Raw genomic sequence first — 16,899 nt, forward strand, 5'->3', positions numbered from 1 at the left:
GGGCCAATGCAAGCCCATCACCACATCTATGTACAATGGAGATGTGCTTCGACGTGTTTCCAACAGCTAGGGCCCTGATGGTATGGGGCCGCCTGGATCATCCCTGATTCATCTACCGACTACCACTGTCCATCCACAGCCATCGATTCTATATGCATCCTTGGTCGAGCCGGGCTTCATTTCCCAGGCGCTCGCGGGTCCACTTTTTCGATGGAATTTCCACATCTCTGCCCAACCCACCGCGGTGTTGAATCGAGGAAAGTACTGTGCACTCATCAAATCCTTGGGATGACGAATGGATCCATTCCCCGATGAGCTCATTGGAATGAAAGGTCTATCTTGCGGGTAGGGATGTAGAGACCCGAGAGGAATGCATTCCTGGGACCCCAGCCTCTGTCTTGGAGCAAGCGAACACACTCGGCGTCAGTGGTGTGAGTGTGGGGGGAACAATTAGAACAACAATCCGCAGTGTACCAGCAGTAGAATCGGACTAAGATGGATGGAAAAGCAGAAACGATCGAATCCGCTTCGAGAAGCACACCCCATTGGCGGCCTCAGGCTTCCAACCCAAGACATGCTGCGCCGCACTCCCGCCACAGCTGCGCCACTCCCGCGCGAGCAAATGAGAGCGGCGACAATCACGATCGTCGATGATGTCGCTGTCTCACCCATCACCCACCGCGCTGCCCCGTGTTCCACCCTCGCCCACGCCCTGACTTGGGTACCTTGCAACCCCGTCGTCATACGCGCCGGAGAGCACTGAACAAGAGACATCAAACCACCGCCACCATGTCTCGTGCAGGACTGTGGCTGAAGGTGATCGCAGGGTGAGTGATGCGCCGGCTGTGGGTACGGCCACCAGGCTGACCTCTCGGGTTCCAATAGTGGCATCCTCATTTCCGTGGGTGGCCCGGCGTTTGTCGAGTACATCCGCCCCTCCGATGAGGAACTCGTCAAGCGGTACAACCCCGATCTCCAGAAACGCAGTGCCGAGCAGGGACAGCAGCGCGCGCAGGAATTCGACGACTATGTAACCAAGCTGAAGGAGTGGTCCAAATCAGACAAGTCGAGTACGTTGACCATCTGCTGTGGGGACGATTGGGATGCACACCGTGGTGCACACCTTGGCTAACGCGAGATCTCATTTCTAGTCTGGTTCGCTGCGCAGGAGGAGCTCGACAAGAAGCGTGCTGCCGCTGAAGCCCAGCGCGTCAAGGCCAAGGAAGAATCTCGAGTCCAGCGGGAGGAGATGCGCAAGGAGATGCTGGGAGAAAAATAAGTGCAAGGGAGCGCCCGGGGCGCTGGATTTGCTCCTCTACATCATCCGGCTTGAGGGTGCTGGAGCCTTTCCACCATGCAAGCGCCTCTACCTTCATTGTCTAATTATTACGGCGTGTACGATACGTTTGTCTCCGCGTGGGATATGGTTTGACCAAAAAATGCCTCTTGGAATTGTCCGAGGCTCTGTGTATATTTATCGCTGGATGAGCATCATCTCCTCTTCAATATCCCATCCAAAGTGGCGTTTCTGATGAATCGACCTCCCGTGATCCATGCCATCGCCCCGACTTCCAACTCAAAGAAGCGTACTTGCGCGTGAGCACGTTACCACCTTGCATCGTGTGCCTCCATCTGGGATTGATCCCTTTTTTCCTCGAGAGCTGGTTTGCCTCGGGTAATATCGACTTTGACAATGACCGAGGCTCCGGGGGCTTGGTTGCCAGGATCTGGACCGGAAAGCGGAATTCCTGGATAGCTATGCGAAGCTTATAGCAACGGATATCAGCACACTCGCGCAGTCCAAATGTCCACGTTCAGCATGGACTGCCACGTCTTACCCTGGACAATCCAATTCGCCAGCCGAGGCGCACTTCCAGCTGGTACGTTCGTTTGATATTGCAGATTTCAAAGCTCGAAGCGAGCCCAGAAGGCAACTTGTGAGTAGCCCAGATTGTCTCGGGGAGATCCAAGGCAGTCCCATAACAAGCATCTCGGTCGCCCAGACTCACTCGCAGGTTGGCCATGGTTTGCACGACCCAGGATCGGTTGACGGACTTGGTTGACCCCCGGACCTGCATATATGTTGTTTCGATCACCATCGTCTGAAAGTCATTGAGCCAGATTGCGCAGTTATGTCCGGATAATGGGGTGACTTTGACGCGCAGGGGAATAGGTTCACCGAGGACAAGACGCGGCCCTTGCAGAAGCTCTGCGTCTATTTGCCATGAAAAGGGTTCTTGGATTCCCCCCAGACTTGGATCGATATTCGCGAACTGTCTCTTCTTAAAAGGTTGCTGTGGCGCCGCTGCGTCCGATAAAGGGACAAAGTGTAGATCCTGTATCTCCGCTCTTTTCCGGTTAGCTTTAACTGCTCAACACCACGAGTGAGTTACGCAACTGCTCTTTTACATCTCCTCGGTAGTCCACTGCCAGACACCAGCACGTCCAGGAAATACTTGACTTCCGCCGTTGTCTCGACGTCTCCCACCGACGGGGGAAGTCGCCCTGGCAGGTGCACTTCACGTTTGCGCCAATGTCGGACTTTGGAAATGGGAGATCCAGACCCCTTCCAGTTGATTCGGTGGCACTCTGACAGCTCAGGGAACTATGCAAGTGTCAGATAAAAATATCCTGGATTGCAAAGTAGACCAGTGGGAGATTACTGCGCACCATGACGGAGAACGGCAACGCATGCCTCCCCTAGCTTGTAGTCCGCCCGGAATATCGCATGTTGCCATTAAGCTCATCTAACGGGAAGATCATTTCTGTTTTGCGAAGTAGCTGCGGAGAATCAGAAGAGTTATGCTTTCGACTGGAAAGCCCCTACCTGGTGGCATTCACTTTTGCCCCCGAGTCCCAGGCGCGAGACGGCAATGCCGACGAGCGTGACGGTAATCGTAGATATCTTCACTGGCGATTCAGTTTCCATGATCACTTTCCCCGAGACTGTGTCATTATTGGTATAGACTGGGTAGTCCCGATCAAGTTTGATCTCGACTTCCATGGCTGCAACTCTAGTCAACGGGGAAGTTATTTTGGATCGTATAGGCCGCAGAGAAATGAATAGATGCAGGCAGTACTCTTTGAGAACCTAGGTTGACACTATATGTAAATAGAAATGCGCTGGTCGGATTATCATCAATAGACTACCACGTCTACACCTCCGAACTTGCTCCCTGATGATTCGCATCGGCAAACGGATCCAGGCTGTTTTTAAAGGTGAGGCTGCAGGTTTAAAACATGCGCCAGGATCCATCGATCGAGGCCGAGGACTGAAGGTAACAACCTCCTCTCTCGGCAATGATTTGACCATCCAACAGCCTCGACCACCAGGTCAACCAACATTCCCAGCAGCTATCCCGTTCTATATCTGGCATCCATGGATGCTGACCTCGCATGAGGTGCGCCATCGCTGCATCCCGAACTCCCGTGTGCTACCTAACCGCTGAATAAGTTGATTCTGAGTTTCTTTTTGCCTACAACTGAATCCATTTTCTACATGCTCGCTACACTCTTATCGCCCTCTCTCCATCACCCATCGCGGTAGAATCGGCAACGATGGATCACCACCTGGGCTCGACGCCGCCGCCTTATCGACCGACTAATGGTGGACAGCATCTGGAACCTCTTGATCCGCATGATGTGAGTTTATCATTTGATCTACCCCAAACTGCAAGTCGTCTCAAGGGCTGGGATCCGGCTAACACCAGTTGGACAACAGAGAGGACTCCGCCTCAACGAACAGGACCAGTCTCGCCAATCGCTGCTGTCTCCAAATCCAGCCCCTAGCCCGTACCAAGGCCAGGAATATCTCACAGTTCCTTCCCATCAAAACCCGTCACCATACCGCCACCGAGGGTCGACTCCCGCAGGGTCTTGTTACTCGGAGGCTGCAGATGGAGAATCCATCGCTCTCTCTGAGGGTCTCCCGCACGATTCGGCATCCACCACCTCCAAACGCTGGGCGCAGCGTCAGAGTCAGACCTCGGGAATATTGCGCCGGTATCCCACGCGTCGAATCAAGTTGGTCAAAGGAACCGTCCTGAGCGTGGACTATCCCGTTCCGAGCGCCATACGGAATGCCATCGAAGAGAAATACCGCGATCTGGAAGGGGGCCCATCGGAGGAATTCACACATATGAGGTGTGAGTAGCGCGACGAACTGAATATATCTATATCATGCTGACCCGTACTAGACACTGCGGCCACATGCGACCCGGACGAGTTTACATTGCAACACGGTTACAACCTTCGTCCCTCCATGTATAATCGGCACACGGAGATGCTGATTGCAATTACGTACTACAACGAGGATAAAGTGTTGACTGCGAGAACATTGCATGGCGTCATGCAGAATGTGCGAGATATCGTCAATCTGAAGAAAACTCGGTTCTGGAATCGCGGAGGTCCGGCCTGGCAAAAGATCGTCGTTTGCCTCGTCTTCGACGGGTTGAAGCCGTGTGACAAAAGCACGCTGGATGTTCTAGCTACAGTGGGTGTTTACCAAGACGGAGTCATGAAACATGATGTCGATGGCAGAGAGACGGTGGCTCATATTGTAAGCCGACTCCTTGAATGACCACGGCTATACTGATATATATCTTAGTTTGAGTATACTACTCAGCTATCCGTTACGCCTACGCAACAGCTTGTTCGCCCACAACGCGATGACCCCACGAATCTTCCGCCTGTTCAGATGATCTTCTGTCTAAAACAGAATAACAGCAAGAAAATCAATTCCCATCGGTGGTTATTCAATGCCTTCGGCCGAATGTTGAACCCAGAAGTGTGTATATTGATCGATGCAGGCACTAAACCCGGGCATAAATCTCTCCTGACTCTGTGGGAATCATTTCATAACGATAAGCATCTCGGCGGCGCATGCGGAGAGATCCATGCCCTCCTCGGCCGTCGTTGGCAGAAGGTCCTAAACCCCCTAGTGGCCGCCCAAAACTTCGAATACAAAATCTCTAATATCCTCGACAAACCCCTCGAGAGCAGCTTCGGCTATGTGAGCGTTCTGCCTGGTGCGTTTTCGGCATACCGTTACCGCGCGATAGTCGGCCGACCTCTTGAACAATACTTCCACGGAGACCATACACTTTCGAAAAGACTTGGCAAGAAAGGGATTGAGGGTATGAATATCTTCAAGAAAAATATGTTTCTGGCTGAAGATCGCATTCTTTGCTTTGAGTTGGTTGCCAAGGCTGGATGCCAGTGGCGGCTAACATACGTTAAAGCTTCGAAAGGCGAGACGGATGTGCCAGAGGGACCGGCTGAGTTCCTAAGTCAACGGCGACGATGGTTGAATGGGTCCTTTGCCGCGAGCCTTTATGCCATCATGCATTTCAACCGGATCTACAAGAGCGGGCATAATCTTCTACGTCTGGTCGTCCTCCATATCCAGCTTATCTACAACATCTGCCAGCTTGTCATGACGTGGTTTTCACTTGGTATGTCAATGGGGCCTGCCTTATGAGGTCCTTCCGCACGCGCATAGCTAATTTGATCGCGGCTCACAGCGTCTTACTGGTTGACAACCTCGGTCATCATGGACATCGTTGGCACGCCGAGTGCAACTAACAAATTCACAAGCTGGCCCTTCGGGGCTGGTATATCGCCCATCTTCAATAACTTCTTGAAGATTGGCTATCTTGTATTCCTGATGCTACAGTTTATCCTCGCTCTTGGAAACCGGCCCAAAGGGTGTGCACATCTAAATGAGCCTCACGAAAGATAGCACAGAGCAGCTCTCACTAACATATTCTTAGATCTATTATACCCTACACCCTCTCCATGATCTACTTCTCCATCGTCCAGGCGTACATCCTCGTTCTGTCCTTCTACCTCGTCGCACAGGCACTTACCGGTCAAAACCTGGAATTTAATTTCCACGACGGCCTCGGGCAATTCCTCAGCTCATTCATATCTTCCACCGGCGGCATTGTGCTCGTCGCCTTGGTGTCCACGTATGGAATCTACTTCGTGGCCAGCTTCTTGTACATGGACCCATGGCACATGTTCACCTCCTCCTGGGCGTACTTTCTAGGCATGCCGTCCTCAATCAACATCTTGATGGTCTATGCCTTCTGCAACTGGCACGATGTCTCGTGGGGCACCAAAGGATCCGACACCGCGGATGCTCTGCCATCCGTGCAGACCAAGTCCGACGCCCAGGCAGCCTTCGTCGAAGAGCTGGATAAGCCGCAAGCGGACATCGACACCCAATTCGAGCGCACAGTGAAACGAGCACTCGCTCCATGGGAAGAACCAGAAAAGAAGGTCGAGGTCAATTTGGATGATTCTTACAAGGCGTTCCGGACCAATCTCGTCCTCCTTTGGACGTTGAGTAATGGGTTTCTGGCACTGTGTATCAATAACGCCGGCCTCTCGCAGCTCTGCTTGACGGTGAGTCTTGGTCGTATCGTGCGAGGTACACATGCTGATGTTCCGGTCGCAGACAACGTCGACGACGCGCACGGCGTGGTATTTCAAGGTTATTCTGTGGGGCACTTCGGGGCTTTCGGTCTTTCGGTTCTTTGGGGCTCTTTGGTTTTTGGCGCGGACTGGGGTTTTGTGTTGTTTCTCTCGGCGTTGATATCTCCGGAATGTACTAGAGAGACCGCTCTCTTGTGATATTAAAAGAGGATGTAATCAATCTTGTCTTACACAATCATCTAGAACTGATCTTATGCGCCTATGATGCCTGAAAAGCTCCAATTCGGGAAGGTGTGAGATGTAAAATCGTATTTCCATTTTAAAATGCGCCAGTAATGTTTAACTACAAAATCGATCATGTAAGAGAAGACAATTCGTGAGGTAAATAGTTTCAAGTTGATGGGTCAATTTACTCGTTGCCGCCCACTGTTTTGATTCGATCACACAGACCCAAGCACCAACATTACATTGAGCAGCGAGAAGGTTTCAGAGTGTTTGAGTAGCAGAATTGACGGCTGGGACAAGAAAGGACTCGAGAGAGGGATAACCGTGTCTATATCTCTTCTAGACCATGAGGAACTCAGCTAACGAGTGGTAGTGACAGCCAATAATTTCAAGCACAACATAGAAATACGATAGGAGACTCCGAGAGACGGGAAAGGAGACTGTCATTTTCGGAGATGTCAGGAACTACCTTTACAGAATGAATTTTTCAGAGATCCTATTTCACTACCAAAAGGGTAATTTGGTGATAGTGGGATTGGGCCGACCCCGGCCCCAAGAGATTCGTCCCTATGGCTACTTGGGTAAGTATATAGAAGTTACCTAATGCTGGGTTCCGGATTCCCATTGCTTGGCCCGGTTAACCATGTTGTGAGAAGTCGCTTCCATGGTTGCTTTCATGGCTAAGCCTAGGTTGAAGGTATCGTAGCCAGACAGATCATTCGAGCTTTGCGTTGGTTCGCTCAGCATGTTTGTGCAAGTTAGCATGTGTCGCGACACAAGCCACTCAGGCAAGGCCACTCAGCCGCTTGCCAAGGAGGTAGAATAGCGGATGCGAAGAAGGGTTGGGATCATCTTAGATGACTGGGAGTGCCGAAATTCCAGACGGATGGCTCCCGGGAGGAGTTCCAAGTTTGGCGCGAGTCATACTCGGCGGGCTTTATAGTAGCACATCTGGGCAGAACGGGACACAAAGGCGTTCTGTTCCAGCATGGACTTTGGTGAATGCGTGTTTCGCAGAGATGAACCGAGCTCAATGTCGGTTTTGCTGTTTGGTCATCCAACGGTTGCATTTCGGAGAACGAATAACAACAGCTCAAGACACCAAGGACAGATGAATCCTGGCACACGAATGGCAAACTGATTAGACGAAGCGAACATTCAGATCCGGGATGAGACTTACCAGTCCTCCAAATACGTCGTTTGTGAGACCATATGAGTCGAATCATCCGCTTGAACCAGGCCATATTGTCTTCCAATCCAGGCCAAATGGTCTCGTGCATATTGACTGGCACTTGGTGACGCCAAGGTTGATACGGCGATGCTGGTCAAGGGGTATATGAGAGTCCGTGCCGAGACCGCAGAGTGCCTCGATCCCTCAATGGTTAATGGAACACTCGCTAGAGTGTCGACGATCGTTTTTGTGCCAATCATCGAGGTGTGTTCTCGAAGTTCAGACAACCATTTGCTTTTGATGCTTCCCAACATCTGCGGGATCGTTAAGTAGGCATAGATGTGCTGGTGCAGGAATAATCTTAATATCCGAACGGCGTTCCACAGCTTCACCATTCGCTGGGACTTGTGTCGATGCACACAAGCCTGGTATGCACGGATATGCTTTGGCAGGCTCGTCACGTCGACATTCTCATATGGTGCGAGTCTCCAGAGGCCGTCTAGCATGCTCGCTAACTCCTGGTCCAGCTCTAGCGCTTTATGCAAGCAGTCAATGGCTGGGGAAACACCAGTCATGACACGAAGGGTTATGAAGCGTCCTAGAAAATTACTAATTTGGACATTCGGGTCCAGCGGGTTCATTCTTCCAACCAGGCCCTCCTGCAGCGCAACCACGGAAGTCGGTTCTTTGATACCCTTCTGCGCGCAGTCGATCTTAATATTGCCAGACGCATGCAGGAAGAGGCGTTGACCGAGCGGGGTCTCAAACTGCCTTCGCCCTCGGAGTTGGAGCAGCTGAATGGCTCCCGTAACGTGAGCATCCCAGCTGGACGTGGCGCGTCGTCCTCGGAACGCCAGGGCCTCATACAAGCCCAGGAGAAGCACTGCCAACAGAGTGCTATCGTGGGTGACGAGTTCCTTGCTGGAAAGAGCAACGCTTGTCGATCGCAATGCGGTGGCATAGTGCTTCTGGGCGAGTGGTTGTAGTGCCGTTAAGCGAAAGTTTTGGGAGAGCATAAGCAGGGCGGGCGCCAACAGCGCGGCGCTTAGGGAGTCCCCACCAAGGAATTCCGCGGGGGTTTCAGGTAAATAATGAAACATGGCCGTGGGCGCATAAACCATGATGAAGTACCCGAGCGCGCTCTGCTCGGGGCACAAGGAGGGATTCTCGATGACCAGGGGATCAGCTAGAACAGCTGGTTTGCTCCCTTTGCGCAGGCTTTGGGCCTTGAGAGCGGTGCTGCCCGTCTGGTCTCGAAGACGCAGCGCAAAATCGTCTCGATATCCGGGGCAGTCGATCTGGGCTCGCCAACATTGTGAACATCCCGGCTGCTTCTTATCACACTATATCCATCTATGTCAGCGGGTCTTGACAAAGATCGAAGCCAGGATGTCTCGTACCTTGCGCCTTTTCACGCGACAAGGTTGGCAGGCTTTTGAAGGGATGGCCGGGTTGCCCATCACCGAACGCTAGTGTTGGATGCCTATTCCTGGCCGTCTCACCTGCACAAGCTCGTGTTGGACGTAGGATCATGCACTAGATAAAGAGAGGTCTAAGGCATCGACACAGGGGGTTCCAAGAGTGCGTTCAGCCCTGCGGGGGAGTTTGGATCGAAAGGATTGCCGAGTTGGTGTTAGTCCAACGTGTGTCAGTGGGGGCCAAAGGCTCTCGGCTTGCTGCAACTGCCCGGGCGTGTCGAGTAGATATATAGTAGCTGCGACCATACAGCTGAGCATCCAATTTGCAGGTCGCTGTTGAGTAATCGCCGGCTCCCAACGGTTCAGATGGCCCCAGAAGCACCTTTGATCTTCAAAATCTCAGCTCGGCGACACCGCCCGATTCGGTATGGTCGGTGTTGGTCCACAATCGTATTGGTCCGAACTGGACTTTGACAACATGGATAGATTCTGGTAGCCACGCGGTATATCATTCTTTGTTCAACCAGACTGTGATTGGATTGGAGTTGTGGGAAATAAGAATACTACGGCGCCAAACGGTATTATTATATAGATTAATAGGGTACTTCTAATAACAAGATTCAACTATACCAGGGAAGACCATCGAGTTCTAATATAGGACTATAGATCAAAGTCAACTATTGACAGTATGTTGTCATCATACACAGTGGAGCTTGACACTGCAATTGTAATCTCTCCGGCTTAGATCCAAGGCTTAACGCCCCATGACATCCCACAAACTAGGTTGGCTACGCCCCGAGCTACTATAAAGGACCTATAGTATTTCTGCAAGGTATTGCCTGTTTGGGCCCGTAGCTAATTTGAACGCCGGGCTTTTTGACGGGGTTCTCAGACTAAAATCATAAGTCTAGTTGATGTGCGAAATGAGTGGCTCGAGCTTGAGGATCAGCCTACCTTGCAATCTTCCCCATCTTCGCAGTCATTGGCTGCAGCACGCAGCTAATGACGATCACTGCTAGGAGGTCTTTGTACCATTGTTCCTAGTGCTACTTCATTTCCTTGGTTGGTATGCTCCCCCGGTATATTCGACGTTACCCTCTGACATTGTGGCGAAGCTGTCTAGCGCCGGACGATAGATATTGCCCGGTTATTTTGTCACTTGTAATGTCCACTCAATCACTGAGTCGTTCACAGCCAGGGCTGCTGCGAAACGGGGCCATCTCGCATCCGGGGCTGAGCGGCAACTTGCGGAAGTGCCGCATTGAGGGTGGCCTCGAACATCAAGCAAGACGAAGCATTCAGCCATGTACGACGAACCCAGCGAACACGCCCATTTTTCAAGTCGACCTCTGTGATTCTGCGCTGTCTTGGCCCCCATCTCGAGGTCCAGGAAGCTTGAAAGCATAGATCCTTCCAACCTTCCAATGGAACCTTGGAAGGTTCCGACCTCGGGACCTTAATGGCGGGGATTAGTCATCTCGGCGGATTTGGGGTTGAAATCCGGTCACAAGAAGAACGATGCTCGCGATTGCTGTCCAAGGGGACATTCTTTGGATCAATCCTCTTCACAGAAACAGGAATGCCCGACTCCCATCGGATCGAGTCGACATTGAGCAAAACCCGGGAAAGAACGGTGGCCCCGTACGGCCAAGCATGTATTCATTGCGCCCGTGCCAAATGCAAGTGCATACTTTTTGGCCCCGAAGACCGGTGCGAAAGGTGCTCGAGTACTCTTCTCATGCTACGCGCGCCTTGGTTGACTCATATATTGCAGGTGTGCCCGGTTGGACAAGGATTGCCGCCCTGCGCCAACCGTCCGGAAGCACACGAAAAGCTCCACGGCGTCGAGAATTGCGCATCTGGAATCCAAGTTGGACAGCCTTCTGTCTGTTCTCCAGAACACGGGTGTGATATCTCAGTCGACTGTTGACTCGGGAATAGCCAGCGAGAGCGAGAACTCAGCGCCCGGAGAACCGAGGGGGCTGGGGACCGGGATTCGACCTGACAATGAAGATGTACCACTTCTTCAACCCTCCCTAGTGGGCAGATACCCGCATCTGGATCCTGACGCGTCACTCCCTCTTTCATCTGAGAAAGCAGATGAACTGCTCCGCAAGTTTCGCAGCGAAAATTTGAGCTACCTTCCCTTCATTCACCTTCCATCTCACATCACCCCCCAAGATCTGGCTCGAGAGAAGCCGTTCTTCTGGAAATGCATCACCATTGCTCTCACACCAAACCTGAAAGAGCGAGAGTCTCTGTTCACCACAGTCCATGACACTATTCATCAGAAGGTGCTGGTAGAAGTTGCCCCCAGCATGGATATTCTGCTCGGAGTGATGACATTCATGTCATGGTAAGACCACAAAAAACCGGAATTACCGGAGACAAATGCTGGCCCGCTCATTCTAACTCGACGATAGGAAAATGTACTCCAAGAAATCCTTCTTGAATTTTTATAGCCATATTCTAATGGGGCTGGTCTGTGATCTGGGTCTGAACAAGGCTGCCTTCAAAGAGCAACCACTCTTGCCGAGATTCCAGCGCACTGCCGGTTTGGACACGAGAGATTTTACCAGGAGAACATTGGAAGAGCAGCGAGCCCTTTTAGGGTGTTTTCTCATCACCTCAAGGTCCGTATTGAATCTCTGCGACATAGCCCAGTGGCTCAGACTGACGATACCCATCCAGCATCGCATCGTCCACTTACAAGGGAGATGCACTTCGGTGGACCCCTCATATGGACAGAAGCGTCCAGGCATTGGCAGATGCAAATGCGTGTCTGCAAGACGAAATGCTAGTGTCCCTCGTGAAGATACAACTGGTGGTTGACAAAGTCTATCATCTCCGTCGAGACGAGGAGGACTGCAAACTCTCACCCTTGGTGATTGAGCTTCTGCAAGCACAGCTCAGTTTGGCCAGAAGCCAAATACCAATGCGCCTGAAAGAAAACCGTATGTCTTACATTGCACTCCAAATACCCATGCCCCTGCTGATAAGTGTTCTAGAGGTTATCCGCATGTACCTCGCGAACGCCGACCTAATGATTCATGAGACCTCTCTCAAAGTCCCCATCATATCCGATTCTCCCGACGCTCAGGACCTCCAAAGCCTCTATTCCTCCCTGCAGGCAGCAAAGTCTTGCTTAAATGTCTGGATCACCGTACCACCGGAACACTATATGGGAGTATCCTTTACGATATTTCAGTTCTGCCGGGCTCTGATGAACCTCTACAAGCTTTCGACGCTCGACAGTCCTGGCTGGGACAGAAATGCAGTCCGAAATGCCGCCAACATATTGCATTACCTCGACCATTTGCAGGCGAATTTCAAAAGGGCATCCGAACATCTGGATCAGGAGGCTGACGCGAACATGTTCGTAGCAGCCGTAAGGATGATGACTACGATCAAACAAAGATGGGAGCCCATTTTAATGGAATCCTGGTACCCAGCCATGCCCGTGTCCGAAGTGACCAATGGAGTCGATGCGGACAATGGCATCGAGAAGCATGATGCTTTCCAGTTGGACTACGTCGACGACACTTGGATGATGGACTTTTTAGGAGGTTTTTAGAAAGAATGGGATAACTGTTTGCCCTGGAAAGCTTACCCAGGCGTGTCGAACCTTCCCAGGTTGGAAGGTTAGCAGTATATCTAGCCAACCGTCCATTTTCCGACCGGTGTCATTTCGTGCAGCCGAAACCCGATGTGCTCTTTGTGGACAATCGAGCAAGTTGTGGCCTGGAACCACGCTATTAAGTAGATCGCCAGACCAATACCGCATTGCCTGGATGGGCTAGGGGAAATACAGTCATCCCAAAATGGCCCGGCCCTAACAAAGTACTACCCTTGCACCCAATTCTTTAAAGAAATCCTGCCTTTTTAGGATGCCCTAGGAATATATAAGATTGACACTAGGTAGCCAAGACATACAGAAATCGATTATAATCAGGCTGTACCTACCACCTATATCTGTTGATAATCTCCAGTAGGCGAGCTAGGATACGTCTTACCAGCTAACGCAGCGAATCTCTACCAATCGATTCCTATGCCTTTTCAACAACCTTATGTAGCTATGCCTCACGTGTAATGTGCTCTAGATCGCGTACCTACATGTATTCCTACATCATATTCTACACGGTCTCAATCGGGTCCTATTCCAGCCTAAGTTATAATAGGTTTAGTGGTATATATATTACTATATGCGCTAAGTTCACTAAAATATCCCCTTTCAGAATTTCGTTGCAGGGTAGTACATATTGCATATGTAATTTTTTACTCTCCGACGATCATCAGAAGAGCAGGGTCAACCGAATACTACTCTAGGTAAGACTGAAGAAGATCGACGGTGCCCGTCCTATTTGGGTAACATAGATGTTTGGCCAATCAACTGGGATGGTTGACGCTGATCATGATCCCACATATGTACATACATGGAGAACAGCGATTGTGACAAATCAACGTGCGAGCTGATCGCTGATTGCACCTCTTAATGTGTACTGGAGAATATATGCGCATGCAGACGACCAAACGAAGGTACTGTTTCAGGTATGCGCCGACGTTCAGAATGACTACTGTTCATCCCGGGATGGCCACACCCCCGGGGCCGCTGCTCTCCCGGTTGATCGACTTGCATCTCACATCCTCCACGCGCGCGTGCATTCAACGGTGGACCCCTTTAGATCTCAGTTTCCAACTGGGGCTGCCAAGACCAACGGCCATCGCACAGCCTCCATTTCACTCCTCCCATTTCCCCTAGCCTTGGCGCGGCCGATTCCGAAAGCTGGGAGCAGATAATGAGGCTGCACTCGCTGGCCAGGCGACTTGGAGAGATTTGTACGCGTCTGTAGGGCCAAGGCACCCAGATGAATCTGTTATGAAGCCACTCGCGCCGAATTTTGAGGTTTGTCGACGACGATCTTGATCGCCTCCTCGAATTGTTGTCCTAATTTGCGCGAAGGATCACCATGCTCCGGGATCCGATGCGTTCGCAACCTCAGCCTTTCCAGTATCAATTGTCAACCCTCGGGCCTCGCATATCGACCCCAAATTGCCGCACTACTATAGGGCCTGTCCGTTCTTAGGGCCCTGCAGGAACCCCAGGCTCCCGCCGGTTCTGTTGCATTGGACCCTCCCAACTCCCCACAGCAGGCTTCTCCGTTTCATCTCGCGTTGATCTCCATTTGCGGGATGCGCCTAGTCGGTATCTGATTTGACTACATGCTGTTCTGGAGCGGTTCTTGGCTGTCTCGGGGGCCATTCGTCGAGGCTGAGTTCTCGCAGACCCTCAATCCTTCCGGAGGACCCGGTTCATTCAGAGACCCCAGAATCGGCTCTAGTCCAGTCTATAGCTTAGATCGCATGCCCTCTTTTTAGGGCTGCGTCGCGCTTCTCTTCGACTTCGCTTGGGCTTTATTTTTTTGAAATGCATTCTGTACGCTGGGATTGATCACAACGTTGGTCGAGTGTTGATTGGAAACCCACCCCCACATGCACAGAATTTCCAGTATTCTGCGGTCAGAGCCTGCGCGCGCTCTGCCATATCTGTCTCTGCCATGAAACGGACAAGGCGATCATGGGGTAAAGCCCTCTTCCTCATTCCAATGTTGGGGCCTCAAGTGGCGCGGGCGTCCGTAGACCTCAACTTGGACGACACAGGTAAACTCTGGCCCTCTAATGGACTGTGGATGTGATCCGTCTGCTACGATTCTGGAACTGATCACCGCGCTGCGCATTCAGATTCCATCAAAAGCGCAGCCAAGACCGCGGCCGCCGGGATGTTGAAATACTACACCGGGTACCGCCCCGGTGATGTGCCGGGGAACCTCCCAAGTCCATACTATTGGTGGGAAGCCGGTGCCATGTTTGGCGCAATGGTCGAATACTGGGCGTACACGCAAGACGCTGAGTGGAACGACTGGACGACACAAGCCTTGTTGTGGCAAGTTGGTGCGGATGATAACTACATGCCCGCAAACCAGACCCTCTCGCTCGGAAACGACGATCAAATCTTCTGGGCCTTTGCTGTCATGTCCGCCGCCGAGCTCAAATACCCCAACCCGCCGGCAGATAAGCCGCAGTGGCTGGCGCTGGCGGAGAACGTCTTCAACTCGCAGATTCAGCGCTGGGATACGAGTACGTGCGGTGGGGGCATACACTGGCAGATCTATCCCACGAATAAGGGGTACTCGTACAAGAACACCATATCTAACGGTGGCTTGTTTAATGTCGCGTCCCGACTTGCGCGTTATACCCAGAACCAGACATATGCAGATTGGGCCAATAAAATCTGGGACTGGGTGGAGGGCGTCGGGTTTATCAGCGACAAATTTGACATCTACGACGGCGCGGACAGTGATAACAATTGTACGCTGATCGACAAGGGCGAGTTTGCGTACCTCCCGGCGATCTTCATGCACGGTGCTGCCAACATGTACAACCATGTGAGTGAGCCCTACCAGTCATTGCTGGCGCTCTGCAAGCGGCTAGTTCAGTCAGAATCTCCATGCTGATAGAACTCCTTCAGACCAAAGGTTCAACCGTCTGGAAAAAGCGGTTAGCAGGAATCGTTGGTGCCCTGAGCCCATTCTACCCGAACCACGACGGCGTCATGGCCCAGCCCTGCGAAGTCGGCGCCAAATGCGACCTCAATCAGCGCTCGTTCAAGGCCTACCTCTCCCGATTCATGGCGGCCACTATCCCACTCGCCCCGTTTACAGAAGGAACGTTGACGTCGAAGCTCAATAACTCCGCCATCGCCGCTGCTCAGCAGTGCAATGGACCCGACAATGCATGCGGCCAACAGTGGACCGAGCGCACGAAATACTCCGGGCTCACTGGAATTGGCGAGCAGATGTCTGCTATGGAAGCCTTCAAGGCACTTCTCGTGCATACTCAGGATGCACCTGCGCCTGTGACTCAGAGCACAGGCGGTACCAGCCAAGGGAACTCGGCTGGTGGATCAGGATCAGGATCAGGATCCAGTGATAGTGGAAATGTTGAGACGCGAGACATTACAACTGGTGACCGGGCTGGTGCTGGGATTCTGACATTCTTGGGGGCCTCTGTGTCGCTGGCCGTGGGAGTATTTGTGACCGAGCTGATATAGAAGCGTCCGGCGGTGAAATAAATCCACCGCCAAGTCTTATGATGGATTGATCGAAAACATGGGGATAATTAGCGAATACCTCGTGAATGGAATTGTCAATAAACCAGGATCTGTCCAGCCATGGCGGCTATTTTATCATCGACTCGGTCCAAAGGGCAAAAGAAAGCCAAGAACTGCCCGACATTAAGAATCGTCGGGTGTATGTAACATGCCAATCGCACGCGTCGAGATCGAGCTGATCTGCACCCTGACGCTCCGTGGGTCAGGTACATATATACTCCGTGGTTCCAGTTGGTAGATTGATTGTAGCGCACTCGCTCGGTCCAAAAGGCAATGACGACGGGGCGAGGGAATCCGTCGAAACGCAGCCACAAATAAAAAGCGCTGCCTGCCTGAATCGGCGCTTTGAGACAGCGCCACCACGTGATCGCTCACCCGCCATCAGCGGCAACTCTCGACTTGTCAGCTTTCGCTCTCACTGCCCTACGTTCATCTTATTCCCTCCCTTGCGACTCGTTTCTCCCTCGGTCTCGACCGGA

The 16,899-nt window shown here is 52.0% G+C and overlaps 6 protein-coding genes across 6 annotated transcripts; 4 read left to right on the plus strand and 2 right to left on the minus strand.

The window, feature by feature from the left end:
* Positions 1 to 789: 789 nt before the first annotated feature.
* Positions 790 to 1,279, plus strand: N7459_001657 (uncharacterized protein; the record flags this gene model as incomplete). Its single annotated transcript, XM_056940842.1, has 3 exons — positions 790 to 827; positions 886 to 1,070; positions 1,152 to 1,279. 3 exons carry the CDS (start codon positions 790 to 792, stop codon positions 1,277 to 1,279), a joined length of 351 nt encoding a protein of 116 aa, XP_056805122.1.
* Positions 1,280 to 1,502: 223 nt separating this feature from the next.
* N7459_001658 (uncharacterized protein) lies at positions 1,503 to 3,004 on the minus strand (the record flags this gene model as incomplete). Its single annotated transcript, XM_056940843.1, has 4 exons — positions 1,503 to 1,766; positions 1,839 to 2,349; positions 2,457 to 2,605; positions 2,828 to 3,004. 4 exons carry the CDS (start codon positions 3,002 to 3,004, stop codon positions 1,503 to 1,505), a joined length of 1,101 nt encoding a protein of 366 aa, XP_056805123.1.
* Positions 3,005 to 3,604: 600 nt separating this feature from the next.
* N7459_001659 (Chitin synthase C) lies at positions 3,605 to 6,636 on the plus strand (the record flags this gene model as incomplete). The annotated part of the gene is made up of 6 exons (XM_056940844.1): positions 3,605 to 3,642; positions 3,688 to 4,145; positions 4,197 to 4,558; positions 4,607 to 5,453; positions 5,523 to 5,706; positions 5,772 to 6,636. 6 exons carry the CDS (start codon positions 3,605 to 3,607, stop codon positions 6,634 to 6,636), a joined length of 2,754 nt encoding a protein of 917 aa, XP_056805124.1.
* Positions 6,637 to 7,584: 948 nt separating this feature from the next.
* Positions 7,585 to 9,294, minus strand: N7459_001660 (Zn(II)2Cys6 transcription factor domain-containing protein; the record flags this gene model as incomplete). Its single annotated transcript, XM_056940845.1, has 3 exons — positions 7,585 to 7,708; positions 7,844 to 9,177; positions 9,235 to 9,294. The coding sequence occupies 3 exons, from the start codon at positions 9,292 to 9,294 to the stop codon at positions 7,585 to 7,587; spliced, it is 1,518 nt and encodes a 505-aa protein (XP_056805125.1).
* Positions 9,295 to 10,831: 1,537 nt separating this feature from the next.
* Positions 10,832 to 12,826, plus strand: N7459_001661 (uncharacterized protein; the record flags this gene model as incomplete). Its single annotated transcript, XM_056940846.1, has 5 exons — positions 10,832 to 10,962; positions 11,027 to 11,608; positions 11,676 to 11,885; positions 11,944 to 12,206; positions 12,261 to 12,826. 5 exons carry the CDS (start codon positions 10,832 to 10,834, stop codon positions 12,824 to 12,826), a joined length of 1,752 nt encoding a protein of 583 aa, XP_056805126.1.
* Positions 12,827 to 14,807: 1,981 nt separating this feature from the next.
* On the plus strand, positions 14,808 to 16,360 carry N7459_001662 (glycoside hydrolase family 76 protein; the record flags this gene model as incomplete). The annotated part of the gene is made up of 3 exons (XM_056940847.1): positions 14,808 to 14,910; positions 14,992 to 15,695; positions 15,779 to 16,360. 3 exons carry the CDS (start codon positions 14,808 to 14,810, stop codon positions 16,358 to 16,360), a joined length of 1,389 nt encoding a protein of 462 aa, XP_056805127.1.
* Between the last annotated feature and the right edge of the window lie 539 nt (positions 16,361 to 16,899).

Source organism: Penicillium hispanicum, assembly GCF_028827665.1.
Source record: "Penicillium hispanicum strain IBT 35686 chromosome Unknown utg000001l_segment0_segment0, whole genome shotgun sequence".
Classification (NCBI taxonomy): domain Eukaryota; kingdom Fungi; phylum Ascomycota; class Eurotiomycetes; order Eurotiales; family Aspergillaceae; genus Penicillium; species Penicillium hispanicum.